Raw genomic sequence first — 18,723 nt, 5'->3', positions numbered from 1 at the left:
GTGGTGAGGCTATTAACCGAGGCAAGAAATACAGAAGGATAATGTTGGAAAACTTCTGAAACTAGCCAGGCTAAAAGAATATTCGTTATATACACGCAGTGGAGAAAATATTATGACATCCAAACTAAAAGTACAGTATGCCCAGGTTAGCATGGAAAAGACATAAACTTTGGCTTTTTCAATTTAAAAAAGCATACTTACCCTTCTTAGCTAAATCCACTGTCAACACTCTATTTTTTATATAGTAAAGCTCACTAAGCTTCTTAGATTATATATCTTCATCCTCTCATTTCTTTGATTAATTATATCCTATGGATATCCTGTATCTGTAAATCAGATCTTCCTAAACTCTAGAAATTAAATCGCGACGCAAACATTTCATTCTCTTCTCAGACAGCATGTGTGTTTGGAGCTCATGCGTGGCTCAATTACAGCCATTAGAAACTATCAGAACAGGCTTGTACGAGTTTCATGTGAATGCAGAAAGTAGAGAGGAACAAAGGCAACTTCTTCCCATTGTGTTATAATTTGGGCCCCATAAATCTTCCAGAAGAAGTGGTCAGTACAGAAGAGGTAGAGCAGGCCAGGTGGGAAGAGGAGTCAGACTGGGGATTGTGGCAGTTACCAGCGAGAGCTAGGATGGGCTGGGAGGTATAAAAGAAGGAAAACAAACTCATAGGAATGCATCAGTTACCTTCAACATCACAACTCAGGTAGTTACGCACTTCATTCAAAATGAAATTGATATCTTCTTCCGAAGGAATGGGATGGTGTGTGACATCAGTTGGAGTGTCAGTAGTGCCAGCTATAGTCATCTTTTGCCAGGGTAAGAAGAAGATAACTCGCCCATCACTGGTTGCTGGGTCAAGAAGTCCCATGCTCTCGGGGCTGATGTGAAAAGAAGCGTTATACATTTCTGAAATTAGCATAAGTTTAGTCCTTCATCTGCATTCTAAAAACTACTTTATTCACTAACTGTCATATAAGCAAACAAGAAACACATGAACTGTTACTTTTACTGCCAATGCTCTGCCCTAGAAATTCCTAAAAGAAAATAATAATTCTGGTAACAAGAAAGAATGGAGCAAGCATGATAAAATTCACAGCAGCACCAACCCTCCCCATTTCAACAACGCAAGCTTAATTAAGAAAGTGGACTTCACCTTCCAATTGTTTGGGTTTTTATATTCCTTGGACCATTCACATCAGATAATGTCAGTGGGATAAATGTCTCTAATTCCTTTTATGATGGTCAATTAAGGAGAGCTCTTCAACCTTTTTTCAAGTCTATGAAAAGTATTTTCCTGGGACATTTGACATTTGACACTTATTTCAGCATAAGGTCTCAGAAGTACATGAGAAAAGCCAGGGGTCTAAGTTTCTAGAAACTAAAATGTAATCAAAAAAGTTCTTTACTCCTTTGTAACCTAGACGGACTTACACCACTTCACCAAATATGAGATTTCTCACTTTACTTCAATTTTATAGAAACCTCAAGAAGTGCATCAATGAGAAAAGGGCTCAGTGTTTTCCTACTACCTAAATAACAATGCATCAGGACAAGGTCAAAAGGAGAGGGATATCTTAGCAATGACAATCTTTAAACAGATGTAAGGGGCTAAGGTATTATGCTATTAAATCAAAGTTCAAGGATGCCTCTTTGGACAGATTACATAAAATCTTCCAAAATATTAGCCAATAATTTTCATTAAACATATATGTAATATTCTAAAACTGAAGTATAAAACACGCTTGAAATAATAGGCAGCTATAAATACATATTAACAAAACCTGTCCAATTCTGTCATTAAATCAGCAGAAACTGTTGTTTTAATATATTCATTAACAATTCAAAGAAATTTGGAGAAGTTGATAAGGGGTGGGACAATCTTGAAGTGTCATATTCAAATAGTCCCTACAAATCCTCAGCGACTGAATTCTCACAGCAAGCCAATGTTGACGGTATTTTCAGCTTCTATTAATGAAATTTCTTAAATAGAAAACACAATTCCATTTGGTTTAAATAAATTTCAACAAGCCCCTCCTACACCCACAAATTTTTAAGGGCAACCAACATTTTATGTTTATCATTCCCTTAAAAAAATGTTTTTAAAAAAACTCCTATTGATTCAAATGTATAAGGATGAGAGACTAAACTGCTTAAAAGCAAACCAAAATAATTATTTTATGAAAAAGAAACCTAGGAGCCCCCGGCTGGCTCAGTCAGTAGAACTCAGGACTCTGGATCTTGGGGTAGTGACTTAAACCTCATGTTGGGCATACAGCTTACTTAAAAAAATTAAAAAGTTAAAAAATAAAGATCTATAAAGTAACTTGTTTAAAAAAAAAAGAAATCTATAGTCAGCTTAGCTAATGCATCTTCTTTATGTAAACCACGAGGAGTAAGAGTCTTTCTTTGCAAACACCCATCAGTCCCATGAAATGCTGCCATTTCCACACGTCCTTTGTATAAAGAAACACTGTCTACAGCACACTTGAGAGACATGAAGAGAGTGGGCCACAGTTCTATTTAGCATATGCAAAAAAGCACCATAGATGTGTGTGTCAATCATTTAAGCCTCCAGCTAAGATCTCATCTTCACTTAGGCTTACTTAAAGAAAATAATTTTACTTTCATTTTTATATATTGAAAACTACAAGGATAGATTTTTTTTTTTTTTTTTGCTTTGTGTTTGTCCTAAGATTCTCAAAAAAAATCTTAAACCAGTTAGTTACATATTTTGTAAGCAACTGATTTGATCCTGGGTTAATAGGCCCTTACATTAAATCAGTCACTTTGGGACTGGGAATTAACTCATTCAGAGTTCAAGCTTTCAGTGTGATAAACAGTACCATGCTGAAACAAAAGGAGAAATTCCATATCCAAATATTTAAGGAATCCACTATATGTTGGTATATTTTATGTATGATCATTTTATGGACCAGATATCATAGGATGTGTTTAAATAACTCAATAAACCTGATAAACTTTAGTATAAAATTATAATAGTCAACCACCTAGACATGAAATGCTATTAGAAAAGCACAACTACGGAATCCTTTAAAATCTTTCAGTGCAATAAAAGGAGTTTAAAGGGTGAAGGTGATGGTTACCAACACACATGTAACTGGAACCCTTAGAGAATCAACTGCTTAAGCGAAGACATATGTGTCAAACATAAAATTAACAAGCACAGAGGGAAGACAAAGCAACTAATGAATGGTATAAAAATTTAAGAATCCACTTGGAAATACCTTTCATCAGTTCTAAATTACCTAATTCATACTCTCCCTTCGGGAAAAGTTTGTTTTCTTATGAAGGATTAATTCTGCAAGGTCACGCTAAAGTTTGAAAGTGGATATCAATGACAGTGATGGTATATGCAGCCCAGGGAGGCAGAGGTCTTTTTTCAATATGTATGATTCACTTGACATCAGGAGGCAAAGCTTGCTGCTAATTTATGTGTGTGTCTAGGATTAAACATAATGAACATTTTTCTCATGCAGACCACTGCCTTCCTGAAGTACCCTTATTTAAACTGAAATCAATTTATTGTTAACTACTTAGCAATCAGTGTTAGAGCTAACAGTATGCACACAGCAATATAGGAAAAAAAAATTGACCTCTTGTCAGCGGTAAAAGGCATCCACAGGTAGAAGGAGGAGATGATTATTTTCATGTATTTGAGTCATTTGTTGCATTGTTGCTGCTTTTGAAAGAGCATCTAGCCACAACTCTGATGAAAATTGCAGATTTGTTCTTAATGTCAGCTAAAGAGTACCTTTAAAAATAAATGATTTCTGTGTGCTGGGTTCTCTGAAATTTAAATAATCCAAACGAAAAAGTTGCTACCGTGGCACGTGTAAGTTAGAGTCATAAGCTTAAAATGACATGAAGATATTCCCGAAACAGCCCAGAAAGGTGTACACATGGTCTTTGTGGTACATTTTAGCAGCCTACATACAACAAATCAGTGGCTACTGAACTCACTGCATTTCTAAACTGATCAGGTTCTAGAGGAAATGTGGGGCCTTAAGGTACCATCAGTCAGTTTATAGGGCAGCCCCAGAAGGCCTGACTCATCCCCGAGGACCTAGTCGAACCCCTGAGCTATAACTGAGTGTGACTGACTAACTGATGAGCCCAGAGAGCCATTTCAGTCTGACCCCACCCAAGAGAATGAGTGGATATGGAGAGCAAAACCATCCCTCTGGGATACCTTAAGAGGGAATAAACCCTGAATCTAGACCACAATCCCAAACGAAGGGGCTCATCTGCAACAGACCCTGAATAGGACCTGGGCTGCAAACCACTCCTTTCTGACAGGATGTACGGTGGTTATAGTTCAAGGTGCTAAAAACGGGGACATTCATTTCTCCCAAAGCAGTGTGAGATCCCTTACTGCATCTTACCCAGCTGTAACTAACTCTCATGACTTATGGGGAGGGGCCTTGAAGCCAATGATAAATTTTGGGGGATTAAGAAAGGCATTCCGTTTTGAAAATATTACATCCAGGTGATACATATTTGAAGCACCTATCTACTCTGTTATTAGGATATTATAGAGTACAGAACTATATGACCTCTTTCAGGTAAAAAAATTATTTTAAATATTTTATTTATTTATTAACAGAGAGAGGGAGACAGCCAGTGAGAGAGGGAACACAGGTGGGGGGAGTGGGAGAGGAAGAAGCAGGCTCCCAGCAGAGGAGCCCAATGTGGGGCTCGATCCCAGGACTCTGGGATCACGCCCTGAGCCGAAGGCAGATGCTTAACGACTGAGCCACCCAGGCGCCCCTATTTCATGCAAAATTTTTAAAAGGATAGACAATTGTGCAAGTCTAAACACACAATTTTATGAAGGAATCATAAGTGTTACTGATTACCAGAGAAGAACTGAAGTGAGGGGTAAGGTGGGACATGAGGAAGAAGAGAGACTCTTATTTTTTGTTTTGTATCTTTCTCTTTTTCTAGAGTGATTACTTTTACTTATTTACTTTTGCATACATAGGGTATCTGAGCACTAAAATGAAGAATCATATTTTGTTTTCATATTTTAACTCCTCTCTATGAAAAATATCCCTTATAGGTGCTACATTAACTTTTGACTTTGAAAAAAGCAACAATCTCAATTTGGGCAAGTTACAAAAAAGTTACTGGGATTCATTCAAAAAATACTTACTGGTCACTATATGTGCCAGACACTTCATGAAGAGTAGCTGACAAAATAGATATAAAGTAATCAAAGGATCATTGCATACAAATTAGATACTATCACGAGATAAGGAACCAGAAGCTGAAAGAAGTAATTGCCAAGGTCACGCAGTCAGCAAGAGGTAAAGTGATGAACATCAAGTTCTACACCAAGGTATCACCTTAATTTACCCTCTGTCTCCCCCATTTTAATGATGGGTAAACTAAGGTTTACAGAATAAAATGGCTGTCCCAAATGATGTCATTATTAAGTGGTAAAATTAATATAAGGGATAATAGGTACTCTGATATCACGGGAAATAGTGAAGAAAACATGAAACATAATACACAAGAGATTGTACTGAATCTACTAAGATCCAAACAAATATGATAATGTGTGTGTCCATAGTTTAGGTATTATATCTATAGTCTAAAGGATATTTAAAAAAAAAAAACCCTTCAAAAAAACTTACAAACTGGCTGGGCTTGCATATTTTTAATCCAATACAAAATGAACGCACATAATTATGAATGGAACTATTGTTGAAAACTTCCTATATGTAAGAAATATTTGCGTATTTACAAATATTTACTTCTCTCCTTTTCATCTAACTAAATTCTGATTAGCAGTTTTTAAAACTCTATTAAGTACTGCTGCATACATTTTTATTATTAAGCCTGAAAACACCTTGGTTTCTTTAGTCCTAAGTGAAAATACTAATGATGGTCTACTTATTACACACACATTTAGAAAATGAGAAAGAAGTCTTGGAAGTTGGTGGATAAGAAATGGACTTCGATATGTTTCTTTTTTCTTTTTTTTTTTTTAAGATTTTATTTATTTATTTGACAGAGACAGAGACAGCCAGTGAGAGAGGGAACACAAGCAGGGGGAGTGGGAGAGGAAGAAGCAGGCTCATAGCGGAGGAGCCTGATGTGGCGCTCAATCCCATAACACTGGGATCACGCCCTGAGCCAAAGGCAGACGCCTAACGACTGCACCACCCAGGCGCCCCTGATATGTTTCTTGATAGAAGTGTAATATTTTCTTGGTAGAAGTGAATTTGGTACAAATTAGGTGTCTCCTGGACTCTCCTCAGGAAGATTTAGTTACCGAAAAACTGATAATAAAGCAGCAGCATCACAGAATATAGCAGGATAGCATTCCAGGAGAATGCAGACATTAAATAAAATATAGATTCTGTATATCCATTTTACCAAATATTAAAGAATTTATATAACCTTTAATGGAAGACTATTAAAATACAAAAGAGATAACTATCATCCTAAGCACATTACCTAGAAATTACCACCTTTAACTGTCACCCATAATCATATCACCTAGAAATAATCACCTTTAGTACTTCGATATACCTGTACAGTGTATAATCTTGTATCCTTCATTCTAAACTAACATTTTATCATTAGTGTTTTCATAAAACATTAAAGTTACTTATAATTACCATTTTAATGACTGTGTAATATTCCCTTTGCAGCTATGCCATAATTTACTTATCCATTCTATTAAGGTTCGGAAGGGAAGCAGTTTCTAACACTTCTTGACTACAAATAGTATCATAATGCAGAGCTGGAGCATAGATAATTACTCCATACAGAACTGCTAGTTTGCCTACTAGACTGACTATATATGGAGATAAAAACTGTACACATGTTTCATACTCTTGGCATGGCCACGTGAATTTTTTCCACAGAAGTCTTGACATGTACATTAGAGCTAATCGTTATCAATTTCTTCACTAAAGCCATCTAAACACTTCTTTTTTAATCTGTTAAAATTCTCCAAAATATGTAAAAACAGAACAGTTTAATTTGCCCATCACTCAACTTCAATAATTTTCCATTAACAGCTATTTGTGTCCCATCTCTACCCATACCCATTTCTCCACTGACAATGATCTCTGTTAATACATTAGATTAGAAATTATATCCAATTTTTACTTGCTGTCATTATTTTTCAAAACACATTATAAAAACGCTAAGCATACAAATGCCTGCGTGATCCTCATTTTCAGATTCTTCATGAGCAAATTTGAGTATTTCATGAAATTAATTTGTTGGTGTTTTAATTAAAATATGCCCTTCATGGAAATTTTTACCAATTTCACCTTTAATACTTTAATTAAAATTCAAAAATACTAAGGCCCAGTCTCTGAAGGTGAGTACACTGAAGAAAGTACAAAAATAGGTCCCAAATCCTTTAACCCTGAGAAATGAGTCTTGTTGTAAGAGCTAAGCAATTCCCACGTAAGGATTGTATTTTGTGTTTTGGAAGAGTTTGCTTATCTCTCCTCATTTTGAACAGCAAGTTAGACCATCTATAACTCAGAGAAGTGTGCTGGAAGGCTACATGCGATGGTCTCCGGCGGCTCCCACTCGGGCCACGGCGCCCAGCTGGCATCCGCTTACCTGTAATAACCAGGCATCACGATGTGGACCCCGGCGCTGGGCTGGCAGATAGCCGTGGCGTTCTTATCATCCATTTTGCGCACGGTGTCTGTGAAAGGTCCCGTAGCATTGATAACACATTTGGCTCTCACATCAAATTCCTGCCCTGTGAAAGAAAGCAGCATCAATCACATGCCCCATTTGTTTCTCTGCTCACGGATGCCGTGGATTATTAATTCACCTATAAACTTAACCTATGGCGAAGTATATCGTACAGCACACTAAGTGACACGAGCAGCCCGAGTTCCTGAAAAGCCACACAAACGGCTCGCGCCTGAGTCCATTGACCCAAACAAGACCAAGCTGAAGAGAGAGAGCGCCACTTTTTCAGCGCAGTTCTGTCTAGTTTGCAAAGTGCCCAGCATCTGCGTGCCAAACAGGAAGAAAGTGGGATGAGTAATTAAGCCGCGTTCTCCTTACAGCTCAAATGTGGAAACGGCGTTGCCGTGAGACAAGGTATTTCTCAGCGCTGGTTCCGGGAACGAGGTAAATTTGAGACTCTGACTCCATGGCCATAGAATGAGGATGAAAATCTAACTAAAGTGAAAGTGATTGACTCTAACGACGTATAAATGCACTGCCTGTGTCACTTACTTTGAAACTTGGCACATTTATTTAATTTTATTAATAACATGTTTTTGTAAAGCAAATGGAATGCATTCGTAGCTGTGGGAATTTTGTGGGCATTTATTATTATCATTATTATTATTTAACACAAAGGGGAAAAATTGCCAAGTACCACAAGGGAAAATTTTCACGTTAAACCAGTCATTGTTGACAATAAGGAATATAATTAATATGACTCTGAAATCTGGCTTAAATAAAAGAGAAGTGACAGAAAAATTATAATTCAGTCATTACATAGGCAAGGCAAGATGCTAAGAAATCCCTCCCTGCTCAAGCCTCAGCATACCTGTGAGCACGTCCTTACACCGCGCGCCGCTCACTCGCTCTTTCCCCGTGTCGGGGTCTGTCTTCTTGAGCAAGCTCACTACCTCCATGTAATTGGCTGTGGCAGCCCCATACCTGGCAGCAGTGAGGGCAATGGCAAGGTTCATCCGTGCGTCGTTGTGTTGTCCTGCAGCAGGGGAAAGCATGAGAGGAGGGACAGGAGTCACCTCGAGCCACAGACTGGTGGTACAGAAGTGTGTCAAAACAGATATGTCACATCTGTCCCTGTCACCCGGAATATACATGATGGCTGGTCAGCTCTATAGGGCATGATTTAAAAATACGTGGTCATTCTCGGTCAGGCATTTACCTGCCACTTCACTGAGTGCACTTTGTGTACCGCAAAAAGGGCAAAAAAATATCCCTTTCCTGCAAGAGCTCACATCGATTATCTGAAAGTTAAGAAATAAGTAATTATTCTCGCAGTTTGGGAACATATGTATATGTCAGACTTTTCCCAATACAGACAACCCGTATGCACGCAAATGAAGCAATTCAAAACCCCAGAATATCTGACACTCCAACTGGTGTCAATGAACAATTTTTAGGAGTACGTGCTCTATCTAATATTCAAAATCAAGAGCTTCATCTTCCATAGAGGATCTCTCAGTATTTTGTAAAAGGGTTTTTCTTGGTTTGACTTTTGATCAGAGCTCCTTAAACTGTAACATTTTTTTTTAAACACACATAAAAGGTAAGAAATTAAGCAGGGCAAAATTTAATTACAGAACAATTCCTACCTGTATTGTTAAAGATTTATTGCTGAAAAATCCTAGTTAAAGAAAACTAAGGGGGAGCCAAAGGGGGGGGAAGATGATTAATCACTTTAAAATACTGGCATCACCTGAGACGTTTTCTATTTATTATTGCCAGTGGAGTTCACGCTGACCAGGAAGAATTACTCTACATTGCAGGGGCCAGGTTCTCTGTGCCCTGAATAATTAATTACCCAGGGCTAGATGTATTGAATCAGGGTTCAAATTCCCACACACTGGGATCAGTTCTATCAAGATAATACTGATAAAGGGATGAATTTGTAATGGATATTGTTGTTGATTTATGTTGCCAGCATACCAAACATTTAGTATAAATGGTTTATGTAAAGTTTCTTCCTTGTGATTCAGTCTGTGCAGGGCCAGAAACCCTGCACAGGTAATCTGTTCCAGCTAAAAGGGCAAAGTTATAAAGAGAGAATCAATGACCGAAGATTCTGCCACCCCTCCCCACAAACATCTTATTCTAAAACTGCCAAACTAACACGATCAGCCAAGAACCTTTCCCTCTACATTAAATCCTCTATCAGTGGAGAACATACATTGAACTTCGCCATGCAGAGTAAGGGGTTATTTTACCCAGAAATTAATAGAATGGAAGTAAGGGAAGAAAGGAACAAGGGTGGGAGTAGCTGATGGATAAGTGGGAAGAAAGACTGGCAGCACTCGGATCTATTTTAATTCAGCATGACCCTAAAGTTGCCATTAGAACAGTCAGTGGATATATTTCAAGTTAAGTCTAAGAAACCAACTTCTATTAACGGAGGGCTCACTTCAAATTGGAAGATGCTCCACCAAGTTACATGCATGCAAACAAACCAAAGGTACTAAGTAAGAATTCCAATACAGAGCTCTCTCAACTACAGAGATTACAGATCTAAATGAAAGAAGAGTAGCCATCCCATCCAATCCTTCCCTACTCACTGATTTATGTACGTGACAATGAAACACCCTATGCGTGGTACAAGAAATCCAAGTGACGTGTGTATGGTAGGAAAACTCACACCCCACCAGGTGTGCCTCGATTTACACACAGGACGCGTCTCTGGAAAGCTACATGTAAATCAACTATTTTAAATCCTATATGAAGTCACTGTCCAGAGGAACCAGGCAGAAATGCCATTTGTTAACTGACGGATTATTTTGTAAAGTAGTGTATCTATTACACAGTCATCTAGTGATAAAACTCAAAGCTTCGAAAATCTAAAATCTCTCTTTTAATACCTTTTCAAAATATAAAATCCCATCAGAACAGCACTGGTATAGTGTGTCAAGCTCTGTTGCTTCTATATTAAGAAGTGCCCCCCTAATTAGCTTCCAAATCCCAATACTTTTTCAGGTATACAAGATAGACCTCAGTTAAAAGTGTGAGGAGGAAAGAAGTTTCTTTGGTCCTTATTCTCCTTTTATTTTCCATGCCCGCCCTGCTACCCAGCAGCCCTGCCTGGACTCGAACCAGCATGTCACCCACTTAGGAACAAAGGCCCTCATGCTATGATCCTCACCTGCCACAACTCTTCCTCCCCCGTTATTCTTAGTATCTAGATGGTCACATTCTTGCAACTCTCTCCACATTCCTGCCATTTCACACCTTCTTGTCCACACTAATACTTCTGGCTGCAATACTATTCTGGAAGCTCAGACAACTCCAATTCATCCCTCATGATCTGGTTCAAATATCTCCCCTTGAAGTCCTGCCTTCCCTGAGTCCCTCCAAGGCAAAGTTGTTCATCCCTTCTTCTGAGCCAATATTATATCCTGTATCTACATTTTTTATAGGCTTTATGATATATTTACCCATGTATCCATCAACTTAAAAAATAATAAGGCTTGATTATGACTCAAGCACAGAGACAAATGCAGGGAACACACTGGTGAGAGAGAAACAGGGTGATCCCTGCTCTCCTGGAGCTCACCTGCCAGTGTAATCCCTGTATGATTTCCCACCTCCTCACCCCAGTCATGGGAAGGCAGGAAGCCTTTTTTGTTCATCATTTTTTTCCCCTTGTTAGTACCAAGCACAGACAGGTATTGAGTAAGTGTTAAGTTTAGCCAAATTCCATTTGGTGAGTTAAATAAACAGGTTTATTTATAGTCTTAGATATACAGTCTTATAGATTTATGTCAATTTTATATAAATTCATAAATTTTTACAGTCTTTATTGATCTATAGTCTTACCTCTAACTATGGAATGTTTTGTCTCATGTAAAAGAAATTTCAGACATCAGAAAGTTGGTGGCAAGAAATTTGAGGGAAGCAGAGAAACCCCAGAAATGTGGAAAATCTGAACTTAAACCCAAACTAACCCTTATATTTAAGTTGGATAAGTGGGACAGGGGGAGAAATGGTTATGAATGATTCCCTCAAGACTCATCCTATTTCCCCTTTCTCTGCAGGGGAGTCCAAACATAGCTATGGTAAGTTCTTAAAAATTGAGGAGTAAGCAATCTGACTTTCCTCTGGGCCCAGGAGCTCACACATCCACCCAGACATTAAGCTTAATTCATTTACCTCCTCAGATTCATGATAGAGTCCTCCCCTATCCACATTAAATTCACCCTTTACCCTGAGATACCCAGATGCTCTCAGTGCGTGCTTCCCAGAAGAAATGGTAAATTTTTACTATTCTTAACTGAATTCCCCTCCAATCCCCTTTACTGACATTTTGAAAGATATCTATATGCCTCCTGTAATTTTATGTCTGGAGAAAAAAAGTTTTTGACAACATTGCATGTCATTGGAATATGATACAATAATCTCGACCCCCCCCCACCCAATTGATCTGCTTATTAGGTTTGGATTTTCCAATCCATTTCCTGAGAGCCAGGCAACATGATACTACTCACTGATCAGTGAATAGCATAGCTTTACATTGGCACTTACACAAGGACCCAGACGGGGACTCTGAAAATCTGTTTCCTTCTCTATTCTCCTTTTGCACTTGAAATCTCACATATGTGCACATACTGAACTCACGACTCGTATGAAAGGAAGCACATAAGAAGTGGAACTGTAACTGTTTTCCCTTGTTTAGAAAAACACAATATTAAGTCAACCTACTGAAAAGAATGAAGGTCAGTGGCGGCAGAGAAGAATTTTGTCTTAATTCTCAATGGCCCTGCATATAGGATAGTGAGAGATACTTTATGCGAAAAATATTTTAGAATGTCATCATCTAAAAGATTGCCCTCAAATGTAAATATTTTGAAGACATAGCAGTATTGCTGTCCTCAGAGAGTTTCAAAGTTTGGCAACAAAGTTAACAAGCAAAACAGCTGAAAAAAAGAGATAGAATCCCTGAATGTGGAAAAGATGTGAAGAACGAGTAAATACGAAGGAAAAAAAAAAAAAACCCTTGGTAACAAATTACCTGGCATTTTTTTGGTCCTTCAGATCTAAAATTGTATGATGCTCTGAAATTCTACCTACAGTCTTCTTTTCATACAGGGCACTTTTTAAATGGCCATTTACAGTACACAGCCATAACTATGGACCCAGGAATCTGTACAGAAAGTCTAACTGTAAGATAAAAAATCGTTTTTAATTAAAATAACACCTGCCCATAACTTCAGCATCCATAAAAACTGCCACTGTTGAAATGTTGAGAATATTTCCTCCCATCTCCCTATGCCTGGCTTGGGTCTCTTGCAATCACATGGCTCCTGTTAGCAGGGGGGAAAAGGATGCTTGAAAGAAAGAACACTTCCCTAAAGCTCTAATCCCATTCCTAACAAAATCCACAGGGCATGCTTCATTGTCTCAGACTGACAGTGTCACAATGACCTCTTGGGCAGCTTCTCCTGAGCAGTCTGGCAAAGGTAATTCAACGGCTAACCTACTAAACTCGAGCTGATTTAATAGAATGATTATACTTAAAATTTCCCTTTCTGATGGGAAGAGTGCAAGCAGAAGCAGAGTAGAAAAGAGGGGTGTGTGTGTGTGTGTGTCTGTGTGTGTGTGTCTAAGGGTTTAATAAAATCTGGTTTAAGGTCATATGATGAATAAAACTGAAAAGGAAAACTCAGAATGAGAACATACTTCTCACAGTAAATTGTGACAACACAATTTCCAAAAGTAAATTATTTAGAAAAGTGATGATTTGTGTGGGGAGTGGCAGGGATCAGGGGCACTCAGGGAGCAGTTTAGGGAGGATGTACCTTCCCAGATACAGTGGAGAAGGGCTCTGGGCTTGGAAGGACTGGGTCACATGTGTTGGGGTATTCCCCAGGGCTTCAGTGTCCTACACGAGGAGAGGAGCGGGCTGGCCCCCCTGGAATTCTACAGTGCACGGAATGGCTAATCCTCAGTAGCTACCTATCCCTTTCAAGATTTCATTTCAACCTATTCCTCATTTCTGGTTTCCCTCACTTTGGCCCAGCATGTCTGAAAAGAGAATGGGCATTAATAAAAACCAAAAGACAGTTGCTTTATAAAGTAAATCATAAAAACAAAATCAGAAATTATATTGTTCCACTAGTTCTAAAATGAAAGTGAAATCTTGATTTGATTGGCTTTTGTGGGCTATATGCTGTAGACTGCCAAAAATGTCCCGATTCTTCACACCTCCTTGTCGCCATGCCCTTTGCCATCCATCTTGAGTGTCCTCTCCCACTCTGACTGTGGACTCAGCCTCGTGAAAGTAGTTTTTTTGGGTCAATGGAATATTAGGGGATGTGATTTTAAAAAGGACATTCTGCCAATGCCACAAAAAGGACATACTCAGGCTAGCCTGCCAGTACCAGGAGGCCGAAGAGAGGCACGGGCAAGTTGCCCTAGTCATCCCAGCCAAAGCCATTCTGCATCAGCTGACAATCAATACCTCCAAGCAGGAGTGCAAGTTCAGGGGAAACCAGAAGAACCCCAGCGCCAACTCCAGACAAGATTATGAGAACCACCTAGATGACTGCTCCAATGCATGAGCAACAAATCCTAATTGTTTTTATGCTCCCGGGGTTTTATGGTTTTTGGTACGTGGAATTTTGGCAATAGATAACATACAGGCAATGTAGCCAATTTTCTAATAAAGTTAGTCCTGACTTAAAAATAGGCTCTATCTTCAAGACTGCCTTTTTTTTTTTAAGATTTTATTTATTTATTTGACAGAGAGAGAGAGACAGCCAGCGAGAGAGGGAACACAAGCAAAGGAGTGGAAGAGGAAGAAGCAGGCTCTCAGCAGAGCAGCCCAATGCGGGGCTCCATCCCAGGACTCCAGGATCACACCCTGAGCCGAAGGCAGACACTTAATGACTGAGCCACCCAGGCGCCCCTCAAGACTGCCTTCTAAGATGACGATTTAGGACACAATTCAATTTCCTATAGAAATGGTATAAAATAAATGGTGGTAAGATGATTAGTCTGTGCCACAGAGCAATTTATAGCATAGGGTACTTGAATAAGGAAATTGATGATTCTGACAGCCTCAATGCCCATTCCTTCCTCACATTGACCCTAAATCTCCAGGTTGACCATAGTGCCATCTTCAAAGAAAACTCTGCTCTTCATACCTCTGACTTTTTGCTCATGGTGTCTCTACTCCATGAAACATCATATCATCTTTCCTTCATGAAACCTTCCCTGACTCCTCTTGGACACAATAGCCTTCTTCCCTCTGTGCTTCCATGACACTGTAAACATATACTTATTACACCACAAACTATTTTCTAAATATCTGCATTCAACACTCACTCATTTATTGAGCAAATCTGTACTAAATGATTTTAATGTGTCAGAAATTGTGCTAGAAACCAGGTTTACAACAGACACCTAAATAGATGTCGTTCCAGGTCTAGGAAACCTTGATTCTAACAGTAGGTTCCTAAAAGAACAGAGTGAATCTTATTCAATTTTGCTTTCCCAGTACCTACCGTAGGTAGGTATTCCAAAATTTGTTGAATGAATAAATGAGTAAATATACATGATTATAGGACACAATCACAGGTGAGAGAGTACTCAAATAAGAGGAATGTGCTCAAGGCCAAGAGATTCTAGGAACAGTTGCCAACCACTGAACCCTACCCTCACTGTGGCTGTGGTCTCCTCTGAACCAAGGAACTATTGTCTCTCTACTTAGCTACCCAGTACACAATGGAAACAGGATGTCTTCTATCACACAATCTTTGGTGGAAAACCAAGCAGAAGGAGAAGGCCAGTGATAAAGTTAAAGCAAGCAAGGGTTTGATGTATGATGGACAGCAAGTGGCAGATCCCTTTAACAAATACTGAGTACATATTGGGAGCCGGGCATGATGCTAGGCCTAGGGCTCCACTGAGTAGGGAGAACAGGACTACGCTAGTCTTTGCTCTGTGGAACCACACTCTAATGGGAAGACAGACAAAATCAACTAAAATCAACTATTAAGACAATTAGACATTGCAATAATGGCAATAGAGGGAAAAATCTGAGGCAGGGAGAGCAACTCCCTGGGGCAGGGGTTATATTTTAGACAGGGCAGTTAGGAAAGGCAGCCCAGATTAGCAAGAAGTAGAGAAAATGCAGAGAAGGCAATTAAGCCCTAACAGCAAGACCACCAACTATAAACTTTAATTACTGCTAATTTGTAATTATATCCAAAGCTTATATGAAGCATAAACTACCAGAAAGGCGATATGGCATTAGCACAGCCCCATTTCATTAAATAGGGCCTGTAAAGTAATTTTTTTCATTCGAACTTTAAAGTATTCACCTATATTCTACACATACTTATCAGCAATTAAGTTTAAAACTCTTCCCGGCTTGATGTATATTTCTGCAGAAAATGTCTTCTAGTATAGACCAGAGAAACTCAAAAGAAAAGCATCATATTCAAAGTTTATGAATTGGAATAATTTGCTGTCACTTATCCATACTACCGTTCTCAGGAAGGGACACCTGTTAGCACTGAGCATGTAATCATTTTTATTATTAAATACAAAGGTACAATTAAATACAGGCACAGGATGTGACCTGCATCATAATTCTACCCAGCCTTTCTCTTCACAATATCCTTTTCATTATCGTGGGCCTTTTGTTCCTTCCTGTTTCTTTTGTCTCACCCTAAGTTCTTGGAACGAGCTATTTACAATCTGAATAATTAGCAATCAGCGTGGATCTGTGGTCTTTGGCCCCCTGTAAACGAAACATTGTGAGGTACCTTAACATGACATATTTAAGTACAGAAAGTTTCTATACCCTCAGGACTTTCCTTTCTTGAAAGAAGTTTTAAACGAATCCAATGACGATTAAGTTTTCTACTTTTCAGATACTTAGGAATCTAGCTGGAGTTGAACAAAAATAAAACCACATTTCAACCATAAACAGAAGGCTTTGGGTATTTATTAGCTATATCTGTGCAAAAATGCTCTACCCATCGATTTACAGTGAAGACCCCTCCCCAGGGCAATTCATTCTCCCACTAGCACCGGCCCCAAATAAGTTTCTGTACTTTGAAGGGAGAAAAAGAGAAAAGAAGTAATGAGACAAAAATTAGTTGAAATGAAGTTGTAAAGTCGGTCAGCAAGACACACTATAGAGACTCTTTTATAGACCACACAGTATGTGGCCTAAAGCCATAGGTACTCTTCCCTGGTTGTTTCTGAAATGCACGGAAATCACTGATCAGTGATCTCAGAATATCTAGCGTCGAGGGTGAGGGCCTTCATTTACTGAGTCTATGGTCTGGAAGGAACGGCATCTTAACCCAAGATAACTGTCCTGGGGACGCTTGACGTTTACTTCTTTTACCAATATTTCTTAAACACCTACTGCATGCCAGGCCTTGAGCTCAGTATCACTACAGGGAACAGAAATGGAAACAAGATTGGTCCAGCTGCCCCACGATTCTGAGATACAAGAGCAAATCTACAGTCTAACTTGGAAAAGTCACAAGTTCCAAAAAGTCTCCAACCCTTACCACATTTCCTTCCATTTTTACTCTGCAGTGTTCCTAAGATGTCACCAAGCATAGCACTCCAGACCCATCTTCTTTTCTCTCCTGTGTTATGGGAAGATTTGCAAGGCCTCCTTCACAGGAATGTATACTTGCCTTCCAGTCCATTCCCTACCAACAGGGAAACCTCACGCTAGCCACTTCAGCTAGGTTCTATTCACTCCTCTGTACAAGGGGGGTAATAATGGGGTGGACAGGGGGTTAACGTGAGCAATCAAAGATAAGGAGCATATGTTACAACATAATAGTTCTCAATATTAACTGTTATTATTAAAAGATAAAAAAATTTACTGGAAAGTCAAGACTGTTTTACAGCTTAATTGAAAGATGTGGCTACTGCCTAAAATACTTCAAAAATAAAAACAAAAAAGCTCTGCTTATTTTTGAGTTTTAAATGGTTTACCGCTCATCAATGTGGCAAACTTTTCCTGAAATTATGTGACCACTAATCTCTTGATCTCTGCACTTGGTGAATACTGTTTGCTCTTTTCTCATTTTCTGTCTTCACTTTTTACCACGGACGAACAAGTGTTCTCTTCCGGATGTCACAAAGGATAGAAACGGTTTTCAGTCCAGAGGGAAACAGCGTTGACAGGAAAAAAAAAAAAAAAAGTTTTAAAATATCAGAATCACCAAATCTTAATCCAGATGACTTCATTTTCTCCTAAAAATAGGGAGTTTCTGCCAGTTTTTACAAAGGAGATCAACGCTTGCTATAAATTGGGAAAAGTCAAAAGAACCAGGCTCTAATTCCTCAAACAGCCACTAACTGGGTGTGTTTCTATAGTAGATAATTGTCCTGATGTTGTTTGGTCTTGCTTCCCAGCATCTGAGCCCCCTGCCCCCACCATATAAATCTCTCAGAGGGACTAAGGCTAGGCCTCCCACAGCAGAAAAAGGAGGTCCACTGGGGCCAAGCCTCCGACCTGGCTCTCATCAGAGACTGCAATCAGACTTCCACCTAGAGTTGGTGACCCAGAGAACGGGACGTGGGGAATCCAGTCTGAAGGTGGAGGCAAGCAGCAGCAGCAGCAACGCTTTCTAGCGGCAGCGATGGCGGAGATGTGTGCAGGGGAGGCAGAGCGGGAGGTGACACGCAGTCAGTCTTCAATGCGCCCGTGCAGGCACAGATGTCGCCCGTGACTCTGGCTGCCGCCAATCACTTTGGGTCCCTTATTTTTCAAGCTATGTCTTCAACTTTCTCAGCATCTGTGCCTGTTGCTCAATGCTCTCTCAGAAAGTTCTTTTCCACTTAACTCCGCCAGATTCATCTTTGGCCTGCGCCTAGAAATCTGGGCCAGTCCTGACCCCTGCCTCAGCTTCCTCATCACTGAGCCACAGAGTGAAACTCTGTGATCTCTCACGTTCCTGCCAATGCCACCGATTTTATACACAGCGATCATAAAATTTCAA

At 39.3% G+C, this 18,723-nt stretch overlaps 1 protein-coding gene across 4 annotated transcripts in view; it reads right to left on the bottom strand.

Moving 5' to 3' along the window:
- GPD2 (glycerol-3-phosphate dehydrogenase 2) overlaps positions 1-18,723 on the bottom strand; it is a 152,856-nt gene that overhangs the window by 31,606 nt on the left and 102,527 nt on the right. For all 4 annotated transcript variants that reach the window (XM_019807015.2, XM_011233670.3, XM_011233672.3 and 1 more), the window contains 3 exons: positions 8,574-8,738; positions 7,622-7,766; positions 695-888 (listed from right to left, as the gene is read on the bottom strand). In XM_019807015.2, coding sequence (XP_019662574.1) covers positions 695-888; positions 7,622-7,766; positions 8,574-8,738 — 504 coding nt within the window. The remainder of the gene's footprint in view (positions 1-694; positions 889-7,621; positions 7,767-8,573; positions 8,739-18,723) is intronic.

The sequence above is a fragment of the Ailuropoda melanoleuca genome, chromosome 2 (assembly GCF_002007445.2).
Source record: "Ailuropoda melanoleuca isolate Jingjing chromosome 2, ASM200744v2, whole genome shotgun sequence".
NCBI classification, from domain to species: Eukaryota; Metazoa; Chordata; class Mammalia; order Carnivora; family Ursidae; genus Ailuropoda; species Ailuropoda melanoleuca.
The sequence above is the reverse complement of the archived record's forward strand: the minus strand, read 5'-3'. Positions and strand labels throughout refer to the sequence as shown.